General features: G+C 38.0%; 1 protein-coding gene across 11 annotated transcripts in view; it reads right to left on the bottom strand.

The window, feature by feature from the left end:
* The window catches only part of cacna1bb (calcium voltage-gated channel subunit alpha1 Bb), a 213,504-nt gene that overhangs the window by 54,620 nt on the left and 138,210 nt on the right, over window positions 1–20,674 (bottom strand). For 7 of the 11 annotated variants that reach the window (XM_087843518.1, XM_087843517.1, XM_087843516.1 and 4 more), the window contains exons 14-25: window positions 18,137–18,209; window positions 17,722–17,839; window positions 17,168–17,235; window positions 16,644–16,750; window positions 14,508–14,570; window positions 13,644–13,685; window positions 10,358–11,113; window positions 7,956–8,131; window positions 7,177–7,306; window positions 6,034–6,163; window positions 5,236–5,295; window positions 4,182–4,288 (exon numbers count right to left, since the gene is read on the bottom strand). In XM_087843518.1, coding sequence (XP_087699644.1) covers window positions 4,182–4,288; window positions 5,236–5,295; window positions 6,034–6,163; window positions 7,177–7,306; window positions 7,956–8,131; window positions 10,358–11,113; window positions 13,644–13,685; window positions 14,508–14,570; window positions 16,644–16,750; window positions 17,168–17,235; window positions 17,722–17,839; window positions 18,137–18,209 — 1,830 coding nt within the window. The remainder of the gene's footprint in view (window positions 1–4,181; window positions 4,289–5,235; window positions 5,296–6,033; window positions 6,164–7,176; window positions 7,307–7,955; window positions 8,132–10,357; window positions 11,114–13,643; window positions 13,686–14,507; window positions 14,571–16,643; window positions 16,751–17,167; window positions 17,236–17,721; window positions 17,840–18,136; window positions 18,210–20,674) is intronic. The other 4 variants (XM_006803498.2, XM_006803503.2, XM_006803497.2 and 1 more) reach the window with 2 other exon arrangements.

Below are 20,674 nucleotides of genomic sequence, written 5' to 3'. Positions count from 1 at the left end.
ACATTTTGTAAATATGTGTCTTTGAGTTTTACATTTTCTGTGAATACAATTGTTTGACAGTTTTATCATTTTTAAGCTGTGGCTGATTAGTGGCTACACGTTAGCTTGCGCTCCACAAATTGTATATAAAAGACACATGTAACAACAGTACCATCACCCATTAGTTTGTGGACTACTGTTTTGAAGCCTCAAGCAGAGCGGTTTTGCCGTAGCCATCTCACTTGAAAGTGATAATCAAGCTGTGGACCTATCTGAAAGCTGAGCATTTTTCGCTCAAAAACTAGTAATTATTCAATTACTAAAGCTTTATTGTCCTTTTTACTAATAGTGAGTGCCATAATTTTCAAAATTAACATCATACAGTATTAAATAAGACTAAAAACCAGCAATTGAGAGCTTAATCTCATCAAGAAAATGTTCATTAAAGTCACAGATCACGCAATGAATACATGCATTTTCTCATAACCTTCAATATAGCTGCACCTTTTTTTGGAACCAAAGGAGTCGCCACCTGCTGGCCATTAGATATAATGTTCGGTGCCTAATTTTCCTAAAGTTGGTACAGGTCAGGTTTTATACTATGGACACATAAAGACCTCGAGTCTGTCTTCTTCACTGATGGCTGCTTCTTTATGACAAAACACAGCTTTTTAAGTGAGATTAAAAATCATTTTCAAACTATAAATTTCCATGAAAACAGAAAAAATTGGTGTGGATTAACAACTTTGAATTGGATTGGTCAATGAGTTATCACAGTTTTTAAATACATTTTGACCTTTCAGTTGAAACACAATATTAATATATAAAATCGTTTTATATCTAGACATTAATCCTAAAGTAAGCGCCTGCAAAAACACAAAGCAGTGTTGGATGTTTCAAAACAGACATTCTTGTGTAACAGGTTTACAACTTGCCTTCCTTTTTCCTGTGTTTAGATTAAGTATGAAAATAAGATCTAAATAAAAATAAAATGTAGGTTGTCAGGCATCACATTTATCCATTAGACCTGGTGCTGTGAATGGAGCCTCTTACATGGTTGATTGGTGTGAATGAGAGTTGATTACAGAGCTGACGGGAGAAACAAAATGCCAGACAGGAAGTGAAAGCTGAATGGAGGGATGAAGGGGTTCAATTTGATAACTCCTGAATATCATTAACTGTGCATTATTGGTAAGAAAATCCTTCATCTATCATTCACTCTGTTTAACAGTTTTTATTTAGCTCTTTTATTTATTTGCGTCGTTATCAAAAGCAGCATCATTCAGTTTCTCTGTGTTCATAATGACCTGAATCACCCTATGAAAGCTCAAACGTCTGATATGTTTTTGAAGCAGTGTTTTGTTCAATCTCAGCACTGCTCCACTGTGCACTGTGTACATTGTAGCTTCTAACACACACAAAATATGTCCAATAAATGGAAAACGGGTAATTGTTCTTATGTAACCCGAATACAGATGTAACACAAACATAGTTACATAACACAAACAGAGGAAATGCAATGTCTTTAATTGTGACTGTGGTGGCGATGATAAAAATAGAAAGTAACAAAATATGACATTTGTGCAAAACATTTAGCTGTGAGAAGACAAAAAACAACACCTTGCTGAAAATACCACGAGCTAAGGTGGAGAAAAACTGATTCAAACGGGCAGATATGCACATGAATAAACAGACAGACTGACAGAAAGAGCAGGCATTACCCCATAAGGCTCCTGAAAGCAATCCAAGCCAGAAAACAAAGAAGAAAGAGAAAAAGTGACAGAGAGAATACAGAGAAAGAGTCAGCAACAGATGAAAGACAGAGACAAGCATCAACCTAGTGCTGGCAAAAGACAAAAAAAGGGAAAAAGAGAAATCAGAGACAGAAAGCGTTACAAAGAAAAACACACAGGTGACAGGCAACTGTAGAGAGTTTCAGTCAGTGTGTGAAATAGTGGCAAAAAACCCTGAAAACATTGTTCAAAACAAAATGTGTGATCACCAGCTTTCTTAAGAGACCCAGAACTCCTCTGGCTTTGGAAAACATTTATTTACATGATTTCCAAACCAGTTGTATACTGAGATATACTGAAATACAGGTAACAAGAATAATTCTACTGATACCAGTAAGAATGCTCACCAATAAGGAGTCAACTCCACTCAGATTACAGTGCAAGTGGGGATTTAATTTTGACTTACACCACAGTATCTAAGGGCAGGTTATAAAATAAAAAAGTTTCTTCTTTTACCTAAATTTTTGTATTAAATAAAAATAACCCAAGTAAATGCAAAATTTAGTTTTTACATTACTATTATTTCATTGATTAGGGGGGGGAAAGCTATGCAAAACTAACTGGCTCTATGTGAAAAAAAGTGTCCCGCTTGTTAAATCATGAATCTTTCTGTGATTAACCACATCACATCGTGGCACAGCTGAAAGAAACAGCTGAGAAACAAAGTCAGTGACATCTATAACTCTGGAATGGGTCACAAAGCCATTTCTAAGGCTTTAGAGCTCCAGCGAATCACGCTGAGACCCATTATCCACAAATGGAGAAAACTTATAACAGTGCTGAACCTTCAGGAGTGACCAGCCTATCAAAAGTACTTCAAGAGTGCATTGATGACTTATCAAGGAGGCCACAAAACAACCCAGAACAACATCTAAAGAACCGCAGGACTCACTTGCGTCAGATAAGGTCAGAGTTCATAATTTAAAAATAAGATAGATACTGGGAAAAACCCATGGGAGTGTTCAAGGAAAAAAACACTGCTAGCCAACAAGAACACAAAAGCTCATTTCACATTTGACAGAAAACATTTTGATGGTGTCCAAGACTTTTGACAAAATATTCTGTGGACTGACAAGACAAACGTAACTCAAGTTAACTTGGGATATTCAGTGAGTCCACATCTGAACGGCTCAAACAATCCAGACAAGAAAAGGAGGTTTTGGGGTGGCCTAGTCAAAGTCTGGACTTCAATCAAATTGCATGACATTAAACAGGCCGTTTATGCTCGAAAACCCTCCAAAGTGGCTGAATCAAAACAATTCAGCAAAGAAGAGTGAGCCAAAATTCCTCCACAGCGAATGAAAAACTCATTGCCACGTATCGTGAACACTTGATTTCAGGTTACTTTTTCACATAGGGCCAGGTAGGTTTGGATAACTTTCCCATTCATAAATGAAATCATCATCTGAAAAAACAGAAAAATAAATTTTGTAATTACGTGGGGTTATTTGCAATTAAAATTTATTTGATCTGAAACATGTACAAATGTGCAAAAATTAAGAAATCAGGAAGGGGGCAAATACTTTCTCACAACACTGTAAACAGCATGGTTCTTATAACCATGCCATTGACTGTATATAAAAAATGGACAAAACATGGCCACCATATTATCACCTAATGGTTTACGCCATTGTTTTGAAGCCTAAACATGAGCATTCTAGTGAATTGTCTATGACAAGGTGGTAATGGCCTTTTTTTTATCATCAATCCAACTATAAATGTCACCATATATTTAAAATAAATACCTGACAATATTAAATAAGACTTAAAACTAGCAAATGACATTATAAACATTTTACAGAATGTGTAGAAAAGGTGTGTGTAAACATTATTACCTTCCCTAAACTCATTCATATATAATTCATGCACAATGTAAATAAGTTGATGCAGTGTTTTATATACAGTCTATGATACATACTATGTTTAAACTTCTACTCTATTAAAAAGAAAACTAATATTCAAAAAGCAGATTCTGTATAAGGCATTAAATCCAAAGTACAAACTAGATGGCAGCTAGAGCCTGACAGTCATGGGAAAATCCTGTCCTCTCCACCTGAGCCTTAAACCTATCAGCCAAATTGTGCATGACCTATTAGCCAACTAGCAGGGAGGGGCTGTGAAGACTTTATGTAACAATGAAAGCAGAGTTTGACATAGTCATGGCAGCAAAATAACCGCTGGGCAACACAAAAGTCTTGGAATTCATGGGAAAACAATAAGACGAGCACATTAAAATTCATAATGCTTGTCCACTGGATAGTTGAGAGGAGGCATAAAAAAACAAACCATTTGGTGTTTTAATGATGATGGTTTCCACATCTTGTTATGTGGTTGGTGTACATTATATTCAAGCACTGCTGGGATGATAAAATAATGAACAGAAAATTATTCAAGGAAAAGTTGACTCACGAGCAGGCAAAGGCCACCAGAGCTCCGCTGACCACGATGAAGTCCAGAATATTCCACAGGTCACGGAAATAAGAGCCAGGGTGGAGAAGCAGTCCCAGGTCAATCATCTGGAGTCGCAGAGAGTGATGGAATTACAGAATTAAATTAGACACATTAGGATGGAGTGTTATCTCCACGTAAAACCACAAAGCCAATTAGTGATGTCAGTGACATGCTATCCACAGTTTGCTGGCCTTTTCAGATGTGGATATAAGCAGGTCAAAAGCATAAAGTAAAAATAAATCTAACAAGCTAAATTTGGTTAAAAATGATGAAAGCTCATTATGAAACAAATCCTTATTAGATAAAAAAACAACCCAAACTGAAACAGATTTATATATCTGTATCTTATGCTTTATAAGTAAACAGTGCATATATCCAGAAAAGGACAGTATCTTCAAGCCGATAGAAAATAATGTCTGTCATGAAACTATTCCTGCTGCTTCCTAATTGGACTAATTATTATGGAGAAATCTGTGAGCCAGTTTACATTATTAAGTGATGCAAAACCCAAATATTCTTCCCTGTAGCGGGGTGTCTGGCTTCTGTTTTAGGTTCAAATCTCCAGGACTCTGACTTATGAATTATTTTGGTTCTTGCAGCAGCTTAAAAAATACCACTATCAAAGTAGAGAAAGACATGCTACACATTGTAAAAGAACAGTTATAGGCAATAGGCAAAAGGATGTAAGCAGCTGATTATGAGAGTGACATGCTTGCTTCTGAATATGCTTTTTTTTGATGATGCATCAAATAGTTTTCTGTATTTTAGCGATCAAAGCGGCTATCAAGTATTATACCAATGCAATATTTTTGGAGAAAGTGTCAATGTAGTTTTATTACTTTGTGATTGTGTTTTTAGCCTTGTTGAGTGTTGATCAAGGCAACCTTTACATTTAGCTCACCCCAGACGTTGTAGATGTTTGACTTGAAAATGTCCAAAATCTTGCACAGCAGGTTTTCATAGCTCATGCGGCTCAAATGAAAATGTACCTTGATTTTTCCATCCTTCTCACCTTAATCACCATCTCAAAGGTGAAGACTCCAGTGAAGACATAATCCAGGTACTTGAGAACCTGCAAAAAGTTAAGCAATAAGAAAATATCCTTTAAAATGACTCACTAACAGACCCAGTGACAGACGCTTTCAGTCTTTGAAAGGGTGTGTGTGTGTGTGTGTGTGTGTGTGTGTGTATGTGTGTGTAAGAATGGACCAGATATGCACAACGTGTTCCTATGTCCTGCCAAAGATCTGAAACTCTGTCAGCTTTGCGCTGTACTGCATAGATACACATTACCTTAACACCTCACAACAGGCACACACACTCACACACACAGACACACACACACACACACTTTCCCTCTGCACCCCTGACTACAATACTAACTAGCTGTGCTTGTCTGTCAAAACAAAAACAAAAATCATCCTTATTCCCAGCATGGGCTAACATATCACACAGGGATGTAAAGAATACAAAAACAGGATAGTTACTGGATTTTTGGCTCTGGACCACTTGCGAATCAGTTATTTCACCAAGAAATGATTAAAGTTTGTTTTTGTGCCTCCTACCACTCATTCCTCAACATGGATAAACTGTCAGATCCTGTTAGGAAGAACTTCTCAATTGGTCCAAATGAATCAGTCAGTCAGCCCAAATGAGACGTGTTTATGTGTGAATCCTCATCCGGCCTGTGCTAGCCTGCATGTTTTCATGCATATACTTGTCCATGTGTGTTTATCTGTCTGACAACAAGTGTGTTTGTTGTGTACTTCCAGATGTTTATTTATGAAGTCTTGATGTAGGCCTGACTCACATCGTTGCGCGTCGCATTGGCTTGCACGGGGTCCTCAGCTGCCAGGGCGATGCTGCTCATGGTAATGACCGTCAGGATGCACATTTCAAAGTAGCGTAGGTTGACCACATAGTGACACAGCCGTCGCACCCTGCAAGACCAACATATAAACACACGCACGCACAAACATGAGCAAATGTACTACACCCTTAGCAGTGACAGCTCACAAGGTACTTTCAGGTGACATCCTTCCATAACAGGCTGTGGACATACGCATATCCAAAACAATACATGAAGGTAGGGAATGAATCTGCCGCTGAACTATGCCGTACTCATCATCAGCTGAGTTCACAGAGCTATAGAGCATCTGCGTATTTATAGCATTACTATTTCTATATTTTTTTTAATTTATAGTATTAGCATTGCTATAGCATCTGCATTTTATGCTATGGTCACTGCTTCTGACTATGATTCAATTCTTGTGTTAAATCTTAAAAGCTTAAGGCTGAAATGTTTAACTAGCCATGCTTTAGCTCACTTGTCTATAAGATCTTGAGACCACTTGAGCATCCAATGGCCTCGAATTTGAGGTGGCACCTTCCTTATACTCAGATAGAATTTACCCCAGGATGCACAAGAAATAATGTTCTAATTGGGTAAAGAGAAAAGGATCCAAAAAGCAGCAAATGTCCAAAGAAGAGCCTTGGAAAACCTTTGGAAAGCCTGGAAAATATTGCCCGTGACCACTTTAAAAGAAATTACAAGAAACTGCTTGGAAGCAAAATTAAAACAAATGAGGGATGGTTCAAGAACGTTTGCACAGTACTGTATATTTGCAGTTGCTGCTTTCCTCCCCGAAACAGGTCCTCACAGAGAAAATGACTCCAAGTGAAGCTACACCCAGAGCTCCACTTCTGGGAGTGACTGTTGCCTTTGTGTGTAGGTGAGGCATAAAATACCCCAAAGAGAAAGGATTTATTTAAGCATGACAAGTGAGAATAACAGTGATTCGGTATTAACCACTAAAGAGTCAGACATAAGCAAACCACTGACTGTTTCAGTGCTTTAAAGAGGAATCTGAATGAAATTAATTAAAGCTTTTAATTCTCAATATGCTGTTTATGCTAATCCCACGCCAGTCCGCTGAGTCACCTCGCAACTTACGGGTTTGTTTGGCCGAAGATGAACATTGAGCTGTAGGGAAGGATCTGCCGAGGCCCATTAGCTGCCTCGTCCTCTTCCAGATCTTTCTTCTCCTCACTGAGCTGGAGGTTGTCACAGTCGATGTTGTTCACTGATGCGCAAAAACAAATACGCTCATTTAGCTCAAAGAGGCACAGACCGTAACAAGTGAGGTATTTTCTATGGATGTTAAATGCAGGCTTTTAGTTTCTTTAGGCATTTTATAGCTGCGCTTCACAGAAATATGCAACACATCATTTCACTAATTAGACATTTCTCATAAGATCGTGGTTGCAGGGTCAAGATTAAGTGTGACAGCTATGTTATGAAAAACTGTTTTTCGCACATGGAAGAATATTAACTTAGCTCACAAACAAGTACACATACTTCTACAGACACCTTGACGAGATGCAGTATTTCTGAATAAAAAAGTTACATTTTCCTCCTTCAGATTAAAAAGGTAAAAAAAAAAAGTCATCCAAACACAAGTGTTATGGCATGATTTTTTCACAGCGTGTGGGCTTCATCGTCAGCTGAAATAAAACTGTGCTTTTTGACAGCTCATTTTGTATTTTAGGATATTTGGCTGCTTTTATATGTGTGATAAAAGTCTACTCACCCATTTGATTCTTTGCTAATCACGAGATGTGGTGACTTTTGATTGAACTTTGTAACACAGTGATAAGTAACTAATATAACACAAATATGTTTAACCTCCCTATCCTTCCCCACCTCCCATCTCAGTAACACACTATGCTCACTGGGTATGATGGTGGTTTCTCCAGGCGGGGCAGTGATGGTGACAGGAATGTGGATAGCATTGCTGTTGAGGCCAGCCTGGCTGGCCCTAGTGGAGTTCTTCTGGTTGTCAGCATCCTCTGTAGGCTGATGAGGACTGCAGGTAAAGCTCTCCTCCTCAGCATCTGGCTCCATCTCCCTGTAGAAAAAAGATGGGTTTAGTGTAAAAAAACAAAACAAAAAACCCCCCAAACTTTGTTTCCTTTCCCTTTTTGTGCAAAGAAGCACAAGGTAGCTCTAAAAACACAAATTTCATATAGTATCAGTGTATAAAATAAGTTCAGGTGTTCATGAGCAGCTCTCATAAGACCTCACCACAGCATTGTAATCAGGTTGAGGTCTGACTGGACTATTGCAACAACTTGATTCTTTTATTTTTCAGCCGCTCTGTTGTATGTCTGACTTCTTGTACAGTTCAAAATACTGTACAGGTCCTGTGGCTGTAAAACAAGCCCAAATCATTACCCCTCCACCATTGTGCTTTATAGCTGTTATGAGCTGTTTGTGCTGATATGCTGTGTTTGGTTTCCTACAAATGTGGTGTTGTGCATTGTGGACAAAGACCTCCACTTTGGTGTCATCTGACATTGTTCCAGCTTTCTTGTGGTTTATTGAGATGCAGCTTTTCAAATTTAAGCCTTGTTGCCATGTTCTCTTTAGAGAGAAGAAGCTTTCTCCTGGGAACCCCAAACAATCAAAACAATCTGAGTTTAAGATATACCTCTTGTTTTGGGGGGTTTTTCTGCCAGGACTGCATACAGTTCTGTAAAAACGTGTTATTCATATGACTGCAAGAGTCTCAAGCACAGACTGTTTTCATAGCCACTAATCTGAAGTATCAGTCTTTGTGCAGTTGATTACAGTCCAAACACGGCCAAGAAAGGCGAATACATGGAGAATAAAATAACATGTTATTTAACAGCGTGAGTAAAAGAACAAGTACAGGTGACTCACAGGATCTCAACTGGCAGTTTTAGTAAATACAGACCATAAAAGCCACACTATGGTTTTTTTGTGTGAAAAAGGTAATAGGTCTTCTTGAATAAATCTTCAAGTTTTTGTCATTTCTTCAATGGAATAAACTTTACTAATTTCCTAGAACAAAAATACGATGATAGGGTGCAAAACCCAAACTAAAACCATTTGACCCAGGTTGCAGATGTACTAACAAGATCAATTCGCCCATGGAGTGATGATGGCTGCAAATGGGCCTCAAAGTTGGATCTACAACAAGACAGTCAAAGTGTGTCTGTTTGGGCTCTCAGTCATCCAGGAGAGAAAGCAGCTGGACTACTTTAATTTTCTTAAAGAGGTTTCACCTCTCATTCGAGAAGCTTCTTTGGTCTTCTAGAACCAAATGGTGGAGAGTCCCAGGTATTTAATCCCTAGTGGGAGTTGTCCCACACACAGGGAAAAGGTTGCTTTCCTTCCACGCTCCTTAGACAAAATTCAGAGTGGATTAATGTTTTTTTTTTTTAAGTTATGACAAGTTATGACTGAAGCTACACCTGACAGCAGAACTCTGTCTTCATATTTTTGCTGAACTTATTTAGAAACCAATTTTGGTGGAGTTAATTATTTGACTTGATTCGAGGTCAGGCATCAAATGAGAATCACAAGTAAAGGCCATTAATGGCACATGGAGTGCTGGTAATGTCCACTCAGATAGGTTGTTGTCTAAAACTGGCACAGTGTTGTCATGGATGTGGAATGAAGAAATGGGAAGCAGAGCGAAAATCTAATCTTACTGAGCTGCAGTTTGTAGTTGGGAGCAGTAATATATTAAATGTGCTGATGAAACCAACAATAATAAAAACTTCTGTTCAAAACACATTGCATCAGAAAATTACAATAAAAAAGCAAAAGCACTTTGGTGTTTGTTGTCTGTTGTTACAGACGCAATCAGAACTTCAACCTGCAAAAACTCACTTTTTTGCAACACTGACACAGAGTTGTGTCACCTTTTTAACTTGACATGGAAAACAGTTATTAATTTACACATTTAGCAATAACAAAGCAGGTTTGTAAGCAAAGCAATGGAAAGGAGAGGAGTGAGTGGGATGAAGAAGTATTATAAAAAAAATGTATTATAAAATTTCATACACTCTTACTTATTGCTGTTTACACTTAAGATGTCAAATAATCATCAAACGTCACAACTAACTAACAGCCAGTGAATGAGATAATCATTAGTCAATCAATAATTTGTGACATATTCTGAGGTAAATACACCTAATTAAGTTATTTGGACACATTACGACTTAAATAAAGTGTATTAGTATAGTGTGTTGGTTAAGTTGAAAGATTAGGTCATTCTTTTTGAAAATTAAGCATTTTATATGAACAACAAAATCTGTAGCTTTACCTGTAACCTCTGTTTCCGTTCTTGTTCCTCTTAGAGTCATCTCCACCCAGAGCTGCCTGAGCTCTGCCCGTACGAGAGCATCGGTCCTTCCTCTCTCCATTACTATCTCCTCCACCTCCCCCTCTACCCCTTTGCTCTGACTGTGCACCATTTGCCAACATCCCATTCCCCTCTTTAGGTGGACGATGTGAGTGATGGTGGTGATGCCCCTTATTATCTCCTCCTCCTCGTCCTCCTCCCTGCAGGTCATTATTTTCCTCCTCAGGGGAGCCAGCCTGGTGGTGGTGGTGCCTGTGCCCCTGCCCTCCATTGCGGTTGTGACTCATCTCCCCTCTCCTCTCTTTTGTCTGTGGACCATCAGCATTGTGATCTCTGCTCCTGCTGTGATGGGTGTGGTGCCTCCCTCCCCGGACATCTCCTTCATCTCTGCTCTCCCCGCTACTGTCATGGTGGCGGTGATGCTTCCTGGAGTGTGTGTGAAAGCTGTCATCCTGCCGGAGATCCCCTGCCTCCTCCCACCCTCCCTCGGAGGCCCTGCTGGATTTGTCTCCATTCTTGGACTCCACCCTAAGGGGCCTGTCCAGGTGAGTCTTCATGTCGGGGTGCAGATGAAGGGCGCTGGACATCAAAAGGCGGTCATCGGGGTCGAGCTCGTTGTACAGGGCCTCGCTGCTCGCTTTTATGTTATGTCTCCTAAGCTGGTTAGTCCTCTGCTCCCACACTGACATAGCCTTCGCTGAACGCTGCTGCTCTTTGCTGCAAACATCGAATAAAACCCACAGGAAAAGATCATGGAACAGCAATAAATAATGACATATAACACGTTTAGCTCTACTTTATGAGATGAACATTACAATCCACACTTTCATCCATAGTCACACTGTCATCAGCAAATTCTAACATTTATCTTTAAAATGACGCTGGACAAGTGAGTTAGAAACAAGCCTATGGATGCGTCAGCACAGATGTGTGCAATGGTGAAACCTTTACTTACCATGCATGAATATGTATCTCAAAACCAACATAGAAAAATTTGACAATTTTTCTTACAGTTTTCTTTCTTACAATCTTCTTACACAATGTCTTCACACAGCATACACTCTTGCAATGTGCACTCGAAAAAATATCTATTTATCGGCAAAATGTTGGCTTTAAGTCATTCGATGACATGTACATTTTTCATGTCATTTTGTTAAAGAATATAAACAGTTATATAGGAGTTTTGCTAAATGAAATTTACCTGATATGTTTGTACCAGATACAATTTCTTTAATGACTAATGAGTTAAATGAACAAACTTTTACTCGCATTTTATTCAGAAAATAATTCTATGTCCTCATAAACATGACGCATTATTTTTGTGTCTAAATAGGAGATCCTTATTCTTAATTTGGATATTTTGACATTTAATTCTCTTACCACTAAGTAAGTCTTATATTACACCGTTAAGCTTTTAAATGTTGTGAAATTACATTATAAATCTCTGACTAGAAAATGGGTTATGCAGGTTTTTAAGTTTCTTTAGTCACAGACTAAAATTTTCTTCTCTAATCTAACTCACTTCTTCTTGGTATGGCTGTATAAATCTCATATGTTGTTATTAAGGCGTCGTTCTCTTTTAGACTACAAGCAGGCTTTTTGTGGTACATAAGAGATTTGCACATTTTATAAAAGTATTTTATATGCTCAAAGAAAGTTTTTTCACTCAGGTGAGTGGTTTATAATAATAAATGGACACATGTACAACTATTTCAAACTTAATACAGGTACCCAGTTTAAACCCGAGGTCAGATTTGAAAGTAACAACCAATAAGATGAGATTTTTTTTCCACTAATTTCATAAACTGAGCATTTACTTACAGATATTTATCTTACTAAAATACACAAATTCCAGTCTCTCCGTCCATGAACTCCCCGATCAGAAGCTGAGCTACAAACCCTACCACAGCTACATCTTAGACCCCTAAATGATCTATGTTGCATATTGTGAGGTCATCATGTTGTCTAGCAACCACATAACACATAAATCACAGGTTTAGAAACCTGTATTATAATATGGGCATGTACTATTGTTATTGCATTACAAACTAGCCAACTCAATATCATTGCTGTGCACAGACCGAGCATGCTTAGTCCTTTAAACAAGAACATGCACAGTAATCTATTCCTCCTAGTTACTCCTCAAGACTCTAAGTAATGAAATTACTACATAGGGATAGATTATCAGGCCCCTGATGCCCTAGAGGCCCCTGACAACTCTTAGAATCTTTTGTAAATTTGTGGAACAAGTTATATTGCGTATTGCTGCATGGTGGTACATGTCAGAAATTAAAATAAAATGAGAGTGTCAAAACTTTGATATGCCTGTTATTTAGCATGGACATTGGCGGAATTGTTGGGTTTGTGTTATCTTGCCAAAACTATCTTTAAAGAACTCACGTCAGTAAACTTTATTAAAACAGTAACATTGGTCATTTTAACGTTGTCATGAGGTGTGCATACGTTTCCATGTACATTAGTAGTTCCAGTGAATCCTCCCTTACAAATAAAAAAATATAAATAAATAAATATTGATACTTGCTATTTATCACAACGTCATTTGATTGAAAGTCTGGAATTTTAGATTATTGAAACCTTATAGATTGACGTACTTGTCCACACAACGTATTAATTTTAGTATTATCAGATGTCTATATTCCAAATAAAAAGCACATATTTGTATATTAATACATACGTACATGCTAATTTATTCCTGTCTCACTGTGTGTTGCATGGTGAATTTATTTTATTTGTACAGGACTTTGGGAGTCCTGCACTGTAACGGTGTAATCTGTAGGGATATTTTTTTAACTCTTCCCACATGCAAGATAAGTTTGTTTTGTTTTTAAGTTTAAAAAGAACTTGTTTTGTTTTATTTTTCAACCATCGTGTGAAACTTAAAACAGCTGTTGTAACAGACAACATCAAAACGTTTACCGGGACTTCTTAATATGGCATGCCTCACTGACATTGCACAGGGTGACCTGAGTCATGTGCAAATGGTTCAGGCAGGAAAATCATGCGGTGGGTAATAGCAGAGTTTAGGGGAAGATGATCTGGGATAATAATTATGGGGCGAAATGGGAGCTTTTTTTATTTCTCAAAATAAAAAAAATCAAACATAGAGCATCCATGTAATGTAATAATATTCCTGGTTATCATCAATGTAATGCGTATTGCTCCTGTTCACAGTATGATTTGTGAGTTTTATGGGTTAGGTCATTTATTTCCATTTTATCACCTGTACCTCAAGACACATCGAGCGGGGGAGGAGTAGACAGTATAACTCCTAAGAGACAGACAGGGAGACAGAAGACAGGACAGGACAGGTATCCACAGACAGGTGAACTACTGAAATACATGTAGGCGACTGCAGAAATGAAAACTAGAAATGCTACAGTAACTGGTGAAATATTGTGACATAGCACATGCACACTCAAAAACACAAGAAGAGCAGTCCTTATAAGAAACCAGTGTTAACTCAAAGAGGTGTGATGGCCTTCCAGCAGCACCGTAATCAATTAAGAGAGCAGATCACCAGAAGGGAGAGCAAAAGCTGGTTGTTGTGTTTTTCTTTTAGTGACAGCCTGGAGTCTACAATAACAAATAGAATGGAAATGCCATACTGCCTGAGGTAGTAGCAAAGCAGAGAAATTAAACATTTATAGACAAATTATTCACATCACAGAGCTGAAGATCTATTACTGTAGGCACCGAAGGCAGAGGGACAACAGTCTACAGTTTACAGTCAAAATTAAACCACAGTGGCACCGTGTGCCATCTGCTGTAGTGCAGTTTCGATGACTTAAAAAAGAAGAACCATAAATACATTTCACTTCACTAGCAACGAAGTTATGACAGAACACAGTTTAGTTTTATGAAGGTGCAGAGAAAAGGAGAGGAAAAGAGAGGACTGGAGGAGAGAACAGATTGTCCGAAAGTGGGAGGATACAGGAACATGAAGAGATGTAAAGAGGGAAAAAAACAATGCATTGCAGAGAAGAAAGGAGACAGAAGGGATGAAAGACTAGAAGAGAAGGCAAAGAGGAAAGGAAACAGGAGAGGAGAGGAGACCAGGAGGAGAATATTGTAACAGAGAGTGATAACTCACGGTGACTGAATGCTGCTGATGGACGACCTGCGAGAGAGTGCATCTCGATTTTGCTTTACAAAACTGTACATGCAGAACAAAAACAAAGGAAAAAAAATGAGACACAAATCCGAAGGGGGCAGGTGGACAAAAAGACTGACCTTCCACCTGCCCCCTGCCTTCTGTGTTACAGCAAAGGACTAATCTGTGCAAATACTTCAATAACACAACAGCAACGGAAAAACGTGGGACATCTTTATGGCGAAAACTGAAACTGAAAACCATTCAGGAGTTTCAATCCAAAACATATGAAGAGGAAAAATGTAATCTTATATTTTACAATGAAATGTTGAATTTGAAACATATTTAGATATTTAAAATTATTTCAAATGAAGATTCTTAGATTTTGTCTTCAGTTTTGTAATGAAACCCTGAGTTTCTCTGAAACAGCACATTCAACACAGATAGTAAAAATAAAGAGTTTCTTATGAGCCCACTGACTTTTTGTGTTAGCACACTGTTCAATGCACAAACTAAACATGTCTGACAATGCTGAAACTAATGCACAGGGCCACATGATAACACTAAGAGCAGTGTAATGGGGAACAAGTCAGCTAGCCAGGGATTTACGGCAGTAATAATTTTCTAACTGACCTCATAGTGAGGACGACGGCAATTAAGGAGCAAGTTTTACAAATGAATAAAAAAAAATGTCATCACAAAAAGACCTATGCAGAATTTTTTAACACACAAGTGGAAACAATCACGCACGAACACAATGCAGAGACAATGCATTGTTGCTGTTTTAGTGAATAAGATAGGAAAATACAGTGAGACATGATAATTTATAGCTATGAATAATTGATCCGTTTGGGTTCTTTTGGTTTTCTTGTGCCACTTTGAGTTTCTCCATTTTTTATCAGTGTTGCCCTGTCTCTGTCATCATGCTTAATGTTAGTCTTCAAGTCTCACTGTTTATGATTTACATTAAGCTTATTGCTCTTTATGAGTATCTCATGTGTCTTGCTTTGGTTTTAAGTTGGGACCACATAAAAAAAATGCAATGAACCCATAATTTGTTCACAGCTACACAGAAACAAACTGAAGTTTTGAACTTCAAAATGTAGCATTTAAAGACTGTGTGCACTGTGTATTATATTCAAGCATCTCCACTTTCCTCTATCCAAAGGAGCATGTACCAGACATCCTGCTGTTTGTTCAGATGCAGCTTTGCAAACCAGAACCATGCTGCTGTGTTTTTTGTTTTTTATAGAAAAGAGGCTTTCTTTTGGCAACCCTTCCAAACAAGTTACACGTTTTCAGTCTTTTTCCAAGTTTACTGTCATTAACTTTAACATTTAATGTGCTAAGTGAGGCTTATAGAGTCTAAGATGTAGCTCTTGGACTTCTTTATGTTTCTCTGAGCATTGCGTGGTCTGGCCATGGGTTGAATTTGCTAGGAAGACCAATTGTGTAATTTTTGTGACATTGTGTTAACACAAACCAGCAACCTGCTAAACTTTCAAGTCATTTGCATTTGAATTTTATGAGCAGTGCCCAACTTTATTTATACTTCTTACACTCTTAATTCCTAAAAGTGTACTTAGTTTTCCAAAGACTGCAGAATCCTCAGAAAACTTTGAGTATCACATCGAGTATCTGCGCTAATCATTACTCACTAACTTTAGTAGACAGAGAGAAATAACTGGGACACGATATCTAAAATACTACTGAGATTATCATCTAAATGATCATTTAGAATGGAGAGCTGCATCATTTGTAAGTCATAATCAAACAACAGCTTTGATTATAAAATGCCATTTTAGCAGCAGGTAGCAACATTCAAGGGCAAAATTTAAAAAAAAAAACTCATGAAATTTGCTAGTGGAAACTCACATGTATTACTCACTGAAGCTTCCTTAATTGCCTATAATATTAAAGAGGGTAAAGAGTAGGGTGTAATAAATAAGAAACACCACAGGGGCACTGACTTAATGGGGGTGGATGAGAAGTTCAGAACACAGACAAATCAAACAGGGTACAAATATACACACAGACATGTCAGACTGAGAGGGAAGAACCTACGGAGAGATATCATACAGTTTTATTTCCATGTGGGACTGAACAGAGCTGCTGTCTGGGGAAAGAGAAACTTACGCAGCGATCGAAATGTTGGCTGCTGACATCGGGCTGACTTCTTTCACTTCCAAAGCTTTCTGTAGAGCAAGCTTCTTATTGGCTGCCTCCTCCTGCTCCTCTTCATCCTTCAGCCAGTGACAACCAAGACATTCATTTGTGCTTAAGAGGAATATATTACTATTGCAACAGATCTCCATAGTTTTCTGGGCAAAATCAGATTAGGTAGTCATGACCTTTGTTTAGGGGGAAAAAAGTCAATCAGAATTTAATTGTGTCATCTGATATTGTCGAAATTTTACCCAAGACTGATATCTGTTTTCAGCCATATATAACCCTAATACAGCCATGAAAATAGGATCACATCAAACCAAGGAAAAGCTTGCTGAAAAAGCTCACTCTGCCAGGTGTCTCAGCAACACTGAAATTTGTTCAAGGAGTAAAGGATGAATCTGTCTTTACCGTGTTTCAAAAATCAACATCTGGCCAGTGTTTTTTTTTTTTTGTTTGTTTGTTTTTTCCGTTGGATTGGTTTTCCCGCCTACCTTCGTCAGCTCTTGTGCATTTGCAAGGTTATCGACGGCAATAGCCAAGAAGACATTCAGGAGGGTGTCTGAATAACAACGGCACTCAGGAGCAACAACAGTTGGACAGATTAAGTATTCATTGGCTTTTCCCACCAAACTAGTAGCAATCTGAAAAATTGATGCTGTATAGATCTGTCAGTTTACCTGACAGAGCAGGGCCTAATTTTTCACCTCAAGTTGGGATCTTGACAAGAGTACCTGAAGGCTGACAGAGTAAGAACTCACTGCTAGCTGGCAAAAAATTCTCATCTTTCATCACCTTTGTTTTTTAGAGAAATCACTCCTATTTCAGCCTATATTTACGAGCTTGAAAGACTTAACTTGTAACATGAGTTGGCTGTAGCATGATCCAAAGTAAAACATCCCTCCAATAACATTTCATTTACATGTATCAATGAAAATACTATGGTTTATTGTTGATAAGGTCAGTATTTACATTGCAATTAAATTTTTTCTGTAATTGATGGGCACTGCTTCTGACTGTGGGAATGCTGTGATGTCAAAAAGGATACAGTTTCCAAAGAGTGTGAGGACGATGAAGTAGATGGAGGAGAACATGCCGCCGTGAACACCTCCTTGAGACTCGATCCCGTGGTACATCACTGCGTTCCAGTCCTCGCCAGTCAGAATCTGAGGGAAACGAGAGTCAGAGCGAGGCTGGGGTCGTCGGCAGGTTGTAAAGGAGCATGCAAATCTCACAGAGCACAGAATTAAATTACTTTACGGAGTGAGGGCTTATGAGCACAGGCTAATTGAAGGATTATCAGTGAGCTCATTAGGGCACACGGAGGTATGCAGACCCCTCATTTGCTCTAATTAAAATGACTGATAACAAACTTTATTTTTCCATAGTGTCAATATGCTCTTGTTCTCATTTGGAAAGCATGAGCGCGCACACATGTGTAATGTTTTGTTTTGTTGTTTTACCTGGAACACCGTGAGGATGGCTGCTGGGAAGGTATCAAAGTTTGTTGTTGGAGTTTCATCTTCAAAGTTAAACCTAAAAAGGATTCACAACAACATAATTACAAACTGAAAAAAAAACCAAAACCCAAAACCATTAGAGCAAATGTTAAAAACGAGGTTCCAGTCAGGTCTTAATGGGCTCTACCTGCAGTTCAGGAAAGTCACTTGGATTAATGGGATAAAAAAAAGAAAGCTGTGAGGAACGATACATGTTTCAGGACATGAGAAACATGAGAGCACAAAAAAGGACAGATTCACACTGCAGTCACAACTGGATCATTTTCTTCATTTTGTTTCCCATCTGCAACACCAGCCCACCACACACATTTACACACACATTTGTACTTCTATACCTGTGAGGACATTCAATGATCATTTCCTGATCCCAACAATTAAAGGATAAATGCAATTTATAATAACATGGATATTGCTTTTGTTGTTTCATTTATCCATAAAACCTTGCTATTGAAACTGTCAACAAACTGACAGCAGATCATGAGACAAACTGGATTTAATATTCCTTATGCCATCTCTGAACTGGGGAGAGTTCAAAGCCTTACAACATTTATATATTTATATATTTGTGGCTTTATTTTTTTCATCTTGTGTAAATATTCTCTGACTTTTGCTAGAAAGGTGACGATCACAATTACATTTTTATAAATTAATAAATTTAAACAGCAAGTAATACTGACACCAGGGCTCAAAGTAATAAATTACAATGATGCTCAACAACTTTATTAGTTTTTTAAGAGAAAATAAATCTACAACTTTAATTCTGAGTGAATCTGGTGACATCTGTTAAAGTAAATTGAAAATGAACAGCTTCAGCAGAGAAAAAGTGGCATGTTCAAGGTCACAGAGCCTCATTTCCAGTAATTTTCAGCTATCATTTTCAATTAAAACATGAATGCATTCATTGGCAATCCAACTCTTTTACACGTGTGCAGAAGCAACCTTCTGTAGGCTAGATTGGAATTTATTTGGCTAGTTTTATCCTGTCAGCTATAGCCAAGGCATAACTTCGGACAGTGCAGCCAGTGTAGGGGATCAAGGGCCAGAAGGTAGGAGCAGGCCAGCTGAAGTAATTAATGGAAATGAAATAACATAATAAAATAACAAAAATCCATTTTAATAAATGCTCTTGCTGTAGTGTGCATGGCTCTTAACAGCAGTTTTTGTTTTGAGTTCTGTAGGCTTCTACTTCATTGTAATGATTCTCAGTAGACAAGAGTTGTATTGTTTTTATGTACTTATGTAACGGTAGAGTGTAAAATACCTTCTCCTTTTTTTTTTTCAACTAATTTACACTTTTACACGAGCTTTACACAAGCAGATTTTCCAGAGTTGACCAAACTTACCATTAAACATGCTACATGATGCATTGTCACCATCCTTACTTATTCTTTGATCATAAAAAAACTGAACATTTCACTCCCAAACTTTTTGTAGGTAAAATCAAATGCCAGCATTTACCCTTACATATTTTGCTTTAACTGCTCTTTGAATTCATGTTCATACAAAATGTACACATCTTCCAAAAATGTCTAAAACTTACACGTCCTCACAAAGACAGAAGCACAATACACTGATGGGAGTAGGCTTTTCGGATTTCTTTAAAGATCCAGGGAGAGCTTAGTCTTCTTACATCAAGTGGTGGGGGGTGTTTTGTATTGATAAAGGCTTGTAGAGAAGGATGGGAGGAGGGACATGCAACAGGAGGACATAATGGTCACCAGGTAGCCAAAGCTCACGGCTATTAAGTCCAAAACACACTGCTACATTTGCTGTATTCACAAGCAAATAAACCAATTCACATGCCATGTTAACCATCAAAAAAGTTAAGCAGATAAAGTAAAATGTGAAGTATACATTTTTCTTCCTTTCACACAATTCTTCACCAAAGAGCTGATTTCAGTTCTTTTGTTAAAACACTTAAAACACCACAGAAGAAGTGCTAAATGACAAGAGGTAGCCTGGTTGTGTCCATGCTTAATCACCTTAAAATTAAAGTAACTTGTATGAAGCACATAAAATAGTACACATGGCTATCGTGGCATGCATCAGAAAGTGCCAGTCTGTTTTGGGCTCAAGAAAAGAGAAAACCTGAATGGAAAACTGAACATGCGGAAAAGGCACCAACAGAAATCACCAAAGAATATAAGATAAAGTTCCAGTATTTACAGCTTCACTAACAGCATATTTGTTGTGTACAGCCTCTGTCTTCTTGCCACACAACCTTTAAAGCTATTCTCTGCTGCATGTATGTTAGTATTAAGATAAACACAAGACTCCAATATGTATGTCTAATATAATGGATCCAAAGTGGATTCAGTTCTCTTTACTGGATTTCTACGACACTGAAGCAATTTAGAAACTATATAATGGACGTTAATATGAGGCTCTAGCTTAATGACATACTTTCATCAGACATGCACAGTTTCAACAAAAAGACTCTAAATCTTTGCAAAAAGCCCCCACATGACCCAACAAACCTGC

Source organism: Neolamprologus brichardi, chromosome 7 (genome assembly GCF_056152115.1).
Source record: "Neolamprologus brichardi isolate AB-2024 chromosome 7, ASM5615211v1, whole genome shotgun sequence".
NCBI classification, from domain to species: Eukaryota; Metazoa; Chordata; class Actinopteri; order Cichliformes; family Cichlidae; genus Neolamprologus; species Neolamprologus brichardi.
Note: the sequence above shows the minus strand (reverse complement) of the source record. Positions and strands in the feature narration are given on the sequence as shown.